The sequence below is a fragment of the Jaculus jaculus genome, chromosome 2 (genome assembly GCF_020740685.1).
Source record: "Jaculus jaculus isolate mJacJac1 chromosome 2, mJacJac1.mat.Y.cur, whole genome shotgun sequence".
Classification (NCBI taxonomy): Eukaryota; Metazoa; Chordata; class Mammalia; order Rodentia; family Dipodidae; genus Jaculus; species Jaculus jaculus.
The window spans coordinates 111,938,502-111,952,692 of NC_059103.1; the positions used below are offsets into that span (position 1 = coordinate 111,938,502).

A 14,191-nucleotide genomic window follows, 5' to 3' on the forward strand; every position below is an offset into this window, starting at 1 on the left:
AAAACCACACCCTTGGTCTCAAAGTAAGATATCAAATATAGTTCCTATGCATTTTGTTTCTTCTCTATCATTTTCCATAGATCCAATAAATACTTATTTCATCTTGCTTAAGCCCAGGAAGAACTTTTGATTTTATCCACCTTATTGAACATAGACCTAAGTCAATACATACTCAGTGCCAAGAGAAGATCTTGGGATCAATATCAAGTTTATTCTCCAGAGGAGGATCCAAACTTTGGGACTAATGCTACCCCATATATGTAATACTTAGGTTTCTGAATTAGTTTGCAAGTGGGCCTCTTTTCTAAAAATGCAACAATCATATTTTATCTATTTAAAAGGGTATAAAAGTATTGTAAGTGATAACATCTATTTAAAGACTTAATTGTTCTGCTAGTTTTTAACAATTTTGTCAAGCTGTTTTAGAACCAAGTGCTAAACCTCTCCAAGTGCTGCCATTTCTGCTACCACTGAACAACTTTATGGTGGGTTGCAAGGCATACAACCATTCCAATGCATCATGTCACAAACTCTAATGGAGATATGAGCAGTGGCAGTGCATGATATGATAAAGGTGTTTTATAAGGCAGTAGTGCAGATAAACGTTCGAGGAGAAAGAGCTCATGTTCTTCCACCTGTTGATCTGTATAGATTAGAAGGGAAATTCCAAAAATTGAGATGAACTCAGTGACTTCATTTTATTTTCAACATTTATATAAAGACTAAAAATCCAGTACTATTGAGGACTTCATTTTTGGAGAACTGGATGAACAAGAGAGATTAGTATAATTTTTCAGTTTCCAGAGGGAGATCTAAATCATTTATCAGAGAGGAACTGGCTTTGTTTTCTGATGCTATGATTTCACATTAAAAAAATATATATAAGCCGGGCATGGTGGCGCACGCCTTTAATCCCAGCACTTGGGAGGCAGAGGTAGGAGGATCGCTGTGAGTTCAAGGCCACCCTGAGACTAAATAGTGAATTCTAGGTCAGCCTGGACCAGAGTGAGACCCTACCTCGAAAAACCAAAAAAAAAAACAAAACCATAAATATATATATATATATATATATATATTTTTTTTTTTTTTTTTTTTTTTTTTTTTTCTGGTGACTAATGCCAGCCATTCCCTTCTGATCTCCAGGTGTCAGACCCTGTATAGATGCCAGAGAGCCTTTCCTTCTGAAAGAGAAAAATTCAGAGGATTCTCTGAATGGTGAACTATTTCATTAAAAAAACATAAATATAGTTCTCATCAAACAAATCTAACACACACATATTACCCAAAGAAAATGGGAAAATCTTAAATAGAAGGCAAAAATCTCCTTTTTTTAAAAAACTTTTGTCTTTTAAAATTTCATTTTATTTTATTATTATAATTTTGGTTTTTCGAGGTAGAGTTTCACTCTAGTCCAGGCTGACCTGGAATTCACTGTCATTTCAGGGTGGCCTCGAACTCACAGTGATCTTCCTGCCTCTACCTCCCAAGTGCTGGGATTAAAGGCATGCACACCATGCTTGGCAACCCCTTTAAAATTTTTATATATGAGAAAAGGACTTGGGAAAAACTGTAAAAATTTTTTCTTTAAAAACCTTACTTATATATTACAAATTAATCTCATGGCCAATTTTTGTAATGTTAGTTAGATGCACAGGTGGCACATGTGTCTGGAGTTTGTTTACAGCAGCTGGAGGCCCCGGTACACCTATTCTCTCTTTCAAATAAATAAATAAAACAAAATAAAATTGCTTGTTCAGAATGCAATCAGAATAATTTCAGTTTTAAAACACAATATACTGCTGGTGTGTTTATTTCTGGGGAAGAGATTGCTTATTATGAGTGCTTCATTTACTTGTCGAACAATCTGTATGATTCATTTCAAGGATGTTAGACATTAAATTTAATTTAATATTTTACAGTTTGTTTCCAGGGTACAAATGGGGTAATTTTATTCAGTTAAAACACACTTAACTTGAAGGACCTGTCAGTTCTGGCCTTACAAATGCAAGGCAAGATGCAGCATGTCAAAGACAACTGATACACCCTCTTAATCAACAAAATTATGACTGTAGGTAATTAGGAATATAAAAAAAGGAATACTTAGGATTTAGTCTTTTGAAAGCTAAATGTACTATACAAAGTTTTACTTAAAGACATTGAATCTATAAAAACTTTCTATATTTTACTAATAAAGACTTCAAAAATATCAGGAAGTCGGTGTGAAATACATTAGAAATGTGGCGCTGCTTGTGGGCTCCATTATGTTCTGTTTGTGTGTTTCAGTTACTATACCTTAGCAAGTTTTGAAATCAGACATTGAGTCTTTTAAGTTTGTTCTTTTTCAAAGTTTTGGCTACTTTAGGTTCACCGAATTTCCATGTGAATTTTAGAATGAACTTAAGTTCTACTACAGTAGTCTGTTGGGACTATGTTGAATCTATCAGTTAATTTAAAGATACTGGCTAGCATCCTTATAAATATAGTTTTCTCGTCCAGGAGTAAAGCATAGCTCTCCATCTATTTATGTCTTTCGTTTCTGTTAGAAGCATTGTTTTTTTAGTTTTCATTATGTACGTATTCACATACTTTTTCAAGTTTATTTCTATTTTTTACATTTTAAGGTATCATATTTTAAATGGCACAAAAGGGTGACTGAAGATTTCCTTTTTTGATTGTTCATTGCTATTATATAATTTGCAACTGATTTTTGTATACTGATCAGTATTGTTCAACTTGCTTAATATTTATCATTTCTGGTGGCTTTTTGTAGTGACTATCAGATGTTCTATATAGATAATGTCTTATTCAAATAAATGTGGCTATACTTTTTATCTAAGTCTCAACTGGGAATAGAAAGGAACTATATCAATCTCCTAAAATGTGTCTATAGAAAGCATGCAACTAACATCCAACTTAATGCTTCATGGTGAAGCACTGAAGTTTTTCCATAATATCAGGTATAAGCAAGGGTGTCTGTTCTTATAACTCAATTCCAATACTATATTTAAAGATTTTAAACATTTTAATATGGAATGAAAACAATATTCACATTTAACTTAATTAAAGAATTTAACTTCTCAGAAAAAAAGATAAAATCTAGCTTTCTGCTATTTGTAAAAATGTCAGAATTACAATATAGAATATGTGAAAAATAAGAGGAAGGCAACAGATAAATGTCAAGGAAAAGGGACCCAGTGGGAATAACAGACTAGAAAGGACTTAATACAAAGTAATGAAAAGAGTCATTCTTTTATGTTAGTCACTATCAATTATAAGTATTATATTAAACTACACTAAAATACATGGTTATAGAAGACAGGCAAAAACAATCATAATGGGAGATTTAAACTATCTCTATGAATTGTTACAGACTATTTATTCAAAAGTTGTAATATATAAACAATTCTAAAATTAAACATCAACAAGCTTGAATTAAGGTGTAAAGACAGAAAGTAGATATTCTTTTAAATCATCACAGAATAATTACAAGATAGAGATGTACAACCACAAGAAAGTCTCAAAATAATTCTAAGCTGCTGTCATACAGATGCCATGTATTCATGATCCTGAGGTAAGAAAACTAAGTCATAACAAAATGAGAACCAATTACCTAATGCCAAGGAAACTAATTTGGCTGTATTACGTGTTACTCTATGACTCAGACTGAGGATCTTACAGGATTAGCTCCCTTTGGACAGTATGAGATACAGCTGCCTCAGAGTGAATTTTACAATAAAGGAACTCTCTTTATTGTAACATACCAATATCTTATGCAATTCTCTCAATGACAAGAACTGTAAATTAAAATACTCAATCTTTATTACCATCACATAATTTGAAAAAAGGAAAAACTCTTAGGTACTTATAGTGTACAACAACTATATGTTCTATGAGTCATAGCCTGGTATTATCTCTTCCTCCTCTGATCATCTGTAGCACTCATTTTCTCTGTCATTCATCTGGTACACAGTTTTTAAGCTGTAAAAGTTTCACACACATCTGTCTGGTAACAGGGCCACCTTCCACATATCTGGATCATACCCACAAAACCTCACATTAATTGACTGACTGTCGTTAACTGATAATTAACTTCTCTTCACATCTCTGAAGCATGGCTAACCTGCTCTCTACTGTGGAGCCTACACTAGTGAATATTCTGAAAAATTAAAGTGAAACAAGTAAAACATCAGTTTTTATTTAAAGTAAACAGATTTTATATAAAACTTTTTTTAGCTTAATCCTAGCTCTAATAAAAGATCTTCAAACATCTCGGTAACAGGTATTTCAAGTACACAAGTAATAAGCAGTAACAGGTGGGCCTAACACTGTTTTGTTCAAATTCCATCCCCAGATGGCAAAACAACATAATGATGACAAAGCTTTACCATGTGATCCCAACCACTTGTCTCCAGTCATTCCTGCCCTGTTCTCTCATCCACCCTGTAACCTGTGGTTATCCCTGCACTTTTCAATGGCTCCTGGGTCTTTAGCAATTCTACCTTATAGATGGTTCTCAAATTGTAGCATGTACCAACAATGTCCTCAGGACTTGTTAAAACACACATTCCTGGGCTCCAACCCCAGAGTTACCTATTTAGTAGGTCTGTAATATGGGCCCAACTATTTGAGCTCAGGTGACGTTATACCTTGAAAACTATCACTACCTTCAATGTCACCCATTTTTCTACCATGTTAACTCTGTCTACTCAATTTTGTTGTAAAGATGGATTCTTCATGAAACAAAGTTTGGTTTATTCAGCTGCTTATCTGACTAGGCACTGGCCATGTGGTGTGAATGAAAACACCATCTTCACGTGGTCTTTTTCAACATAATATTAAATAGTACTGGACAATGAATTCCTGACTAACTTTTCCAGCTCCAAAGCACAGCACATTTTGGGCCCAGTGACCACTTAGCTAGTAAGGAAGCAGCAAACTACTCATTCATCCTGCAGCCTGGTGTAGAGCACCAGGAAGGTGCATGGCATTCTCTCTGCCAGGAATAGTTTGTCCTCCCTCCCACCTGCTTAACTCCTATTTTCCTTCAGGTTTTAGTTCAGGGGTGATTTCAAGTAAGGAAGCTTTCCTTTCCCTCCCCACAACCATATACTTTCTACACTGTCGTGTAAACTCTGAACATGCAAGAAATGTTTTCTTTCCTAATTTTGAAACCATTATATTTTCTGTAACTGGTAAAATATTAGGTACATGGAATATACCAAATTAACATAGACAAGCTGAACATTTTCAGACCTAAGATAAAGATGAAGTATGTCTTTCGATATTCTGCCCCAAACACAGGCATAGTGAAACTAAAGCTAATTTATGCTTACGTGCCTATTTTTTAGTTACTCAAATAACAAAATAAAATATTTTTTAAATGACTTACCTTTTCTGAATAATTCTTGGAGACTTTCTGCACTTTGGTTTAATACAGCCCATATTTCTTCCTCCTGCAATGGTCCGCCCCGAACCTCCAGGGCCTCAGCTAGTGACACATGCATATTACCTGGGAAATAAAGGTAACAGATAGTTAATGTATGAGCATCTTGACTGCATTTTTACCAGTGAAAGGTCTACATCAGTGATGAGCTATGAGCCTCCATCAATCAATTTTCTCAATTCTGCCTTCAATCTAAATATAATCGTATAGTCTTCAACTATGGAGTTGGAGCGTAAAGGAACTGAAGGGAAGCTCCTTCAGAACAACTTGCTTGACCTCACAGTGTTAAGCGAGGTGGGGCACGTTGGTGGTGACTACTACTCGAGGGAAGACAGAGAACACACGGTACCAGAGTAAAGTGTTCCTAGATCGAGCTTTGCTGCCAGCTCACCATTCGCTCCTGGGAAAGCTAGTTAATCTCTACACCTGTTTCCTATCTGCAATTTAGGAATGATGATAATGATAATAATCATCATAATGCCATTTTGGGATGGCTGTAATAAGAAATGAGATTATGCCTGTGAATGTACTTTATAACTTCAGACTCTACAAAAATGGAGTTGATAAAACATCAGAAAATTAAGCTAGGTGTGGTGGTGCACGCCTTTAATCCCTGCACTTGGGAGGCAGAGGTAGGAGGATCATCGTGAGTTCAAGGCCACCCTGAGACTACATAGTTAATTACAGGTCAGTCTGGGCTACAGTGAGACTTTACATCAAAAAAAAAAAAAAAAAAATCAGAAAATTTCCCTGTGGCAATACTTTCATAACAGCAAATTTTCCAGTGTTCAATTAGGTAGGGGGACTATTGATACAATCTTAGATTTTCTATGGGATTCAATAATCTTATTTTAATATTTTATTTGGTTATTTGAGAGGCAGAGAGAGAGAATGGGTGCATTAGAGCCTCTAGCCACTGCAAACTAACTCCAAATGCATGCACCACCTTGTGTATCTGGCTTACATGGGTCCTGGGAAATTGAACCTGGGTCCTTTGGTTTTGCAGACAAATGCCTTAACAGCTAAGCCAGCTCTCTAACCCAATAATCTTATTTAGTAGTCGTATAGCTGCTCAAAATCCTTCCATATAAATTTTCCAGATTGGCTATAGCCCCTGAAGAGAAAAATTGTTCTTTATAGTGATTGCTAAGAGTTTCACTGAGAAAAAAATCTATTTAACCATAATATGCAATGCATGTATGTTCACAGACAGAAGCTAGTGATACAGAATAGGTGCAAGGAAGCTTTTCTATAGTTAGTCAGCCAAAGGCTCAAGAACAGAGATGCCACCTTGTCTGCACTGGCAGAACTGGAACCCATGTCTGACCGCGCCTCACTCAGGATGGCTGCAAGTAGTAGCAGTAGAACCTGGTGCGTCATCTTCAAGTTTTCCCAGGATTAGCACACCTGTGGGCTGGCTGGCCCTTCCTGAGTCAGCCTCTCAAGTACGGCAAGTAAGTTGCTCCCTTACACACCTGCTCTGATGATGAGGCACATCCTAATTGGATGCTTGATCCATAAATGGGCCTGGCACGTGTGTGTCAATCTCTTCTTCCCTCTTAGCACACATGTGTGGGTGACTCTCTCTCTGCTGCTCCTTTCCAGCTTGGCTGAAAAATGGGGAGGAGTTCTTTTTATCCACGCTTTCTTGCCTTGCTACCTGTGTGACCTTTCATTAAGCTTTTGAGTTCTTTCTCTCTCTCCGTCTTTTCCAACCCCCATGTGAAGGGGGGATCTTTTGGCCTGGGTTTTCCAACTTGCTTTCCTGCTGGATCCTAACTCTCCCTAAATAAAACTCATAATTCATAATTTACCCTTCTCTAATTCTACATTTTCAATTCTTCGCTAACTTGGACAAAAACTTAAGAGTTGGAGTCCAGGGGCCTGGGATCTCCTGCATCTTTATGGAATTTATCCCCCCTTGAACCCAAAATCCTGCATCAGTGCGTTTGGGCAAGAAGCTAGAGGAAACAGTAAATGTCAAGCATTGTAACTGTTCTCTTAACTAAACTACTGATTAAACTAAACAATCACCTTATAAAAAACCTGATTTAGGGTCTGGAGAGATGGCCTAGCAGTTAAGACATTTGCCTGCAAAGCCAAAGGATCCCGGTTCGATTCTCCAGAACCCACATAAGCCAGATGCACAAGGGGGTGCATACATCTGGACTTCATTTACAGTGGCTGGAGGCCCTGGCAAACCCATTATCTCTCTCTTCCTCCCCCATCCTTCTTTCTCTCTCTCAAATAAATAAAATATAATTTTTTAAAAAATCTAATTTATACAGTTGACTTGTTTATCCAATTACCAAGAAAGATCAATGTTTTCTTTTAACTTACACTTATAATAGTCAATTCAATGAAAGTTCCAGCTACCAGTGAGGCCAATCTTGTTTTCTCATTTTGCTTTTCAAATGTTTACCATGTAACATTTCACACTTTACCCTCTGAACAGTACCTCCCCATATGCATAATGCAGGAGTTAAAAGGGAAGACATAAAGTACTGCTTTGAAAAGGCCAAAAGGCTTTGCTTTATCTTGTGTAAGAAATGTGATTATTTACTCAGACCTCAAGTTCACACCAAAAAAAGGTTTTGGGTGTTCATATACTTTATTATAATCATAGCACATTTATAGAAGGGAAAATTGAGCATATATTAATTTCTAAGAGATACTTGAGTTACCTACCTCATGAAGCATTTTAATAAAGTTTCAACAGAGGTATCAAGATAATATTAGCAATCAGATACTAACATGACTTGTGAGAAAGACTGCCCTGTAGCAAACTTCCAGAGTTATGTCTGAGAACCGGTTAGATAGCTCCAAAGCTTCCACACAGGCAAGGAGAGAAGTTGCGCAACAGGGGTTTCTTTGAAGATAGTTCTGGTTTTCATGTCTCCTCTAAAGCAGAAGGGGTGTGGGAAGGGGCCTTCCTTTCACCTCAAGGCAGTGAAAGAGGCTTCAGTGGGACCCCTTGAATGCTCATGTGTTGGTGATACACCCATCAGGAATTTTAAAAGTACAGGTTATCTTCCTGAGGTCACACAGGAGGGAGGAGATATGCAGTATCAGAGCCAGTTAGTCTACAAGTGGGGGAGGAGAAAGGCCAGGAAGCAGACCACCCCCTACTGCAATCCGGGCACAGCATAAATCCTGCCCAGGGAGTGAAAATTCTCTGAGATGTGGGCAGCAGTAGTGATTGCATAGTTCTGTGTGAATATTAAAACCACCAACTTGTATAGGATGTGAACTATATTTCAAAAAGCTGTTTTAAAAATAGGTTTTATCTCCAGCACTGGGCAGTCGCAGTGGAGGTGGGAACCCTACCCATAAAAGAAGGTAGCAGCAAGAAGAGAAAGTATCATAGTCTTTACTGATATAGAACGGCCTGAGAGAAAAGCAGGCTAGGGCGCAACAGTGTTACAGGAGACTGGCTAGTTGGAGGGGCAGTTCTTCTGGAGGGCCACAGGTAACATGACTCCAATGAAGGACTCTGAAAAACCCATCAAATGCATGGAAGGAAAAGAATCACCTTTAATTCAAAATCAATGAAGTCACTTTACAAGTGTCAGGGCAAACATTGTTGGCTTCTCTATGTCTCTTCATTCCACAGTTGGAATCCTAAAAGGGTTAGATATGGCAACTTGCCAGTGAGGATGGGAAAAGCTAAAAAAAAAAAAAAAAAGTACATCCAATGCCCCTATCCACAGGCTAACCTAGTCAGGGAAGGGAAAATATGCAGCTTCAAATGGAGGTCAAAATGTTGATTAACATGCTGAATGGACACTTTTAATTATGGGCTTAATAATGTTTTTTAAACTTAAGTAACTACTTACTACAGTCGCAAGAGAAAAACTATTATAGTCATAACAGAAAAGTGGATCTGAGATTTAATGTACACAGAGGGGATGAAATTGTCTTCAAACAATAAGTAAAAACAAAGTGGTGACATACAAAGTTAAGTTGCTTATGATGCCACCTTAGGGATGCCGTAAAACTCAACATAATGTATGTGTGTGTGTGTGATACATATTACTAAAATTTTAATATTGTGATACAGTTTACATATTTACAGGTAAGTTTCAATTTTTAAATAAATTGGTTTTTAAACACAATTTTGTATGGAAATTTTTTTCAAAAGTAACTTCATGCAACACAAGTGTTTCAGTGTTTGATATTTCCATCTACAAAGCTTTTTATACTTTGCTTGATTCAATGAGTTCTGAATTATATTGTATTAATCTTCTGTTAATTGTTATTTGAAATAATTTTTTGTCTTATATAGAATTTACTTTTTTATTTGAAAGAGTCAGAGAGAGAGAGAGACAGAGAGAGGGAATGGGTGCACCACGGCCTCTAGCCACTGCAAATGAATTCCAGACACATTTGTGCATCTGGCTTACGTGGGTCCTGGGGAATCAAATTTGCGTCCTTTGGCTTTGCAGGCAAACGCCTTAACTGCTAAGCCATCCCTTCAGCCCATATAGGATTTTTTTGTATAGGATTTCTATACATATTTGTGACTGGAACTTAAAACAGAAGGAACATTTGTGTTTTAAAAGCATCTTCTATCCCAGGAAGATTCAGAAATAACTATGAAAGTTTAAGAGAAACAAGGCCAGATGTTACTATTTGTTAAATTAAAGAACTGTATGTATATGGCATTTTAGCTTAGAGATATAGGACAGCTAGAATGACTGATTACTCTGTGGTTTCAATTTAAAATATAATGAAGAAAATGAGTGGGGCTTTATCTTAAAATGCTATGAGAACATAGAAAAGAACTTAATGGTTTGCCGCATATAAATCTTTAAAAATATTTTTAGTCATTTAGTTGAGAGACTAGGGTCATGCCAGGGCCCCAGGCTGCTGCAAATGAACATCAGACTCATGTGCCACTTTGTGCATCTGACTTTTCTGGTGGGTGCTGGGAAAATCAAATGGAGGCCAGCAGGCTTTGCAAGTGCATTTAACTGCTGAGCCATCTTCCCAGCCCTGTCACACGTAAATCCTACTTGATAAGTCTTCATTCATTAGAAGACACTGAGGAAGTTTTTTGACAGACATATTTTTTAAATTGACTTTCTTGGACTTTTAAAATTTTTGCTTCAAACTCAATCTTCTTGCTGCAGTCTTCAGAGTGATGAGATTGTAACTGTGTACCACGAGACTTTTCTAACTAAAGTTGGCTTTTAATTATATGAATGTAGTTAAAAGCATTTAAGAGGTTTTAACTAACTAGATTTGAAAATTCACGTATACACATGATGAAGAGTTTTCTCAAAAGTTATTATAGCCAGGCGTGGTGGCGCACGCCTTTAATCCCAGCACTCGAGGCAGAGATACGAGGATCACTGTGAGTTTGAGGACACCCTGAGACTCCTTAGTGAATTCCAGGTCGGCCTGGGCTAGAGTGAGGCCCTACCTCAAAAAAAAAAAAAAAAGTTATTATAATACTCTTAAATCATCCCAGTTAGAACAGCTATTATTAAAAAGACAAAAACAGTAAACAGATAAAGAGTAACTCTCATGCACTGTGGGTTAGAATGTGAGTTAGTATAGCTACTGTGGAATACAAGAGGAAGTTCCTCACAAAACTAGATGAAGAAGTACCTTAAGATGCAGAAATGCAACTATTAAGTATATATTCAAAGGGACTGTCACCAGCCTATCAGAGGCATCCATACTTGGATGTCTACAATCTGTCAGATACATCCACACTTGCATGTCTAACTCTGTTCTACTAGCATAGTCAGAATAACAGATCAACCTAGCTGTCTGTGAACAGTGGAGTATATCATGAAGATATGGTATCTAATGAATTATTTTTCAGCCATAAAAAGAATTGAATTCTGCTATTTTTGACAAAATGGACAGAACAGGGTAACATTATATTAAATGATGCATCAGGCCCAAACAAGACAAATACTACATGTTCTCACTTATATTTGTTAAAGAAAAGTTGATTTCAACAAAGTAGCAAACGTAACAATGGGTTATCAGAGCTTTGGAACAATGAGGATGAGAAGATGGAGAAATTATGCTTAACAGGTATGACACCACCATTGAATAGGTGAAATAATTTCTCACTTCTAAAGCATGGTGGGATGCATATGGTTGGCAACAACTATTTAAATTTCAAAATGGCTAGTGGGAAAGAGTTTGAATTTTCCCAACATGAAGCTATTACACATGTCTGAGGTAATAGATATGTAGTTACCCCAGTGTAATTATTGTACACATGTACTGAATATTATACTGTAAATCCTTAAATATGTATAATTACTATGTCAATTAAAAATAAAACACTGGAAGGCTCAACCACAAGGTAAAACTGGCAGCCCTGGTCACAGGGGACTTGCAGTTCTCACAAGCCCAAAGTCAGAGTGGAGTGTTGCTATAATGGTGTTTTCTCTTGGGTCAGGTCAACATTGAAGAAGTCTACAATATCACTCCCCAAATCTCAAACACTATCTTCAGAGGGGTCCATTATTTGAGAATCTAGAGTCCTGAAAACAAGGACACCTTGCCACAGTGCCTAGGTGGGAGATGGCCATGGGAGGCAGTTGTTGAAGAGAAGAGCTGGACATGAGACCACAAGAACTTTAGATAGCAGGGAGCTTGGCCTGTAGAAGCTGAGCTGCTAGTTGGCTGGCAGGGAAGGAGAGAGAACCACCACCTTTAGATTCCAGCACTTTGAGAGCTCCAACGTGGAGAGTCCATCCCCACGGCAGATGGACTGCTTCTCCTCATGAGCTAACACCCTGACATGTATGGTTTGTCACCAGATGGACCCCACCCGAGAATTCTGAGCCCAGTCCCAACCAATCATCCCATGTCCTCAGATCCTCCTTCCTATAGGCTGGCTTATTGCTAGGTGGCATGCAGATTTTGGGTTCCTCTCTGCTACAGAATTTAGTGTTCTAATTGCTTCCCTCACTCTCTGACACACTTGGGATCACCTGCTGGAACTACAGTGGACTTCAGACATGACTCACTAACCCTACCTCCTACCCTGGAGCAGCCCAGTGTCAGAGGACTGGAAAAGAAATTCTTCAGATCTTTGCCCTCTTCAGCTGTATTCCTTTTTACTACCCTACTTTTCATTCATTAGAAGTTTTGCTTTTATCAGGAGAAAGAAAGAATATTAAGGTTTGAAAACAGATTGAGGAACTATTACATTAAGAGAAGAAAAGCAACGACAACAAATTCCCAAAACAAAATAACCACAATTAAAAGACTTGGGATGGAGCTAGAAATGTAGCTTAGTTCACAGAGTGCTTTCTTAGCATTTAAAAAGTGCTGATCCGGTCCTAAACACTGCATAGAAGCCAGTCATGGGCACACACCTGTAATACCAGAACTCAGGAGGTGGAGACACGAGTATCTGAAGTGCAAGTTCATTCTCAGCTACATAATGAATTTCAGGCCAGCCTGGAATACACGAGGGCCAATCAATCCCTGGGACATGATTAAGAGACCAAATTAACAACTCTATGTTATAAAAGGAGCTAAGATACAGAGTAAAGGCATAGAATACCAATTCAAAGTTTGAAGCAAAAAAGTTATCAAATATAGGGAAAGAGATGGGCATCTAAGTACATGAGACATTTAGTTTTTATTTATTTGAGAGAGAGAAAGAGACAGAGAGAGTGACAGAGAGAGAGAGAGAGACAGAAGAGAAAGAATGGGCATACCAAGGCCTTCAGCTGCTACAAACGAACTCCAGATGCATGAGCCCCCCTCTGTGCATGTGTGACTTGCACACTTGCATCACTGTGTGTCTGGTTTACATGGGACCTGGAGATTTGAACATGAGTTCTTAGGCTTCACAGGTGAGCACTTTAACCACTAAGCCATCTCTCCAGCCCACATGAGACGCTTAAGATCTCTAATACACAGATCAGGGAGAAAAAAATCAGATGAACATCTCAATAGGTACAGGGCAAAAAAATTTCGCAAAAATATAAGTAAGTGGTTTTATTTCTTCACTCATGTTATAAAAACTTCATGTTATAGAACCTTTTTCTGTAATAGAAAATTATAAAAGTAGAAAAACAACAACAGCAAGTTTCATTTTTAAATTGAACTGGTAGCAAACTGAGTTTACCAAGCAACAGATACCTGACAGTTCTAGGGCACATAGAAAATTACTCTGTCATCTCAACTCCATGAGGCAGATACTGTTTCCTCCCATGTAACACATGTGAAGATGAGGCATAGAAATCAAATATTTTCCAAAGATTATACAGCTGACAAATTGTGGAGTTGAGATATGAACTCAAGCACTACAAATTTTATTTGTAAAATGTGGATTGCTTAAATTATTTAATCTCTCAACATGTGACTGGCACATAGTAAGTGCTTATCAGATAGTATTGGGTGTATTTAGGGTGACATGGCAGTAGACAGTAAATGCTTGGCAAATGTCATTAATAATCAGAAGGATGGGGAAAGTCTCATTAGAAAAAAATGAGGGTTGGAGAGATGGCTTAGTGGTTAAGCACTTGCCTGTGAAGCCTAAGGACCCCGGTTCAAGGCTCGATTCCCCAGGACCCACGTTAGCCTGGTGCTCAAGGGGGCGCATGCATCTGGAGTTAGATTGCAGAGGCTGGATGCCCTGGCATGCCCATTCTCTCTCTCTAACTGCCTCTTTCTCTCTCTCTGTCACTCTCAAATAAATAATAAAAATACACAAAAAAAATTTTTAAAAATGAATTGGATTTTTCAGTTTTACTAGTAGCTCAG

The 14,191-nt window shown here is 37.5% G+C and overlaps 1 protein-coding gene across 12 annotated transcripts in view; it reads right to left on the bottom strand.

Moving 5' to 3' along the window:
- Ptpn13 (protein tyrosine phosphatase non-receptor type 13) overlaps positions 1-14,191 on the bottom strand; it is a 216,730-nt gene that overhangs the window by 173,329 nt on the left and 29,210 nt on the right. For all 12 annotated transcript variants that reach the window (XM_045142565.1, XM_045142568.1, XM_045142567.1 and 9 more), the window contains one exon: positions 5,390-5,509. In XM_045142565.1, the coding sequence (XP_044998500.1) occupies positions 5,390-5,504 (115 nt within the window). In that variant the 5' untranslated portion in view covers positions 5,505-5,509. Of the gene's footprint in view, positions 1-5,389; positions 5,510-14,191 lie in introns of those variants that run through there.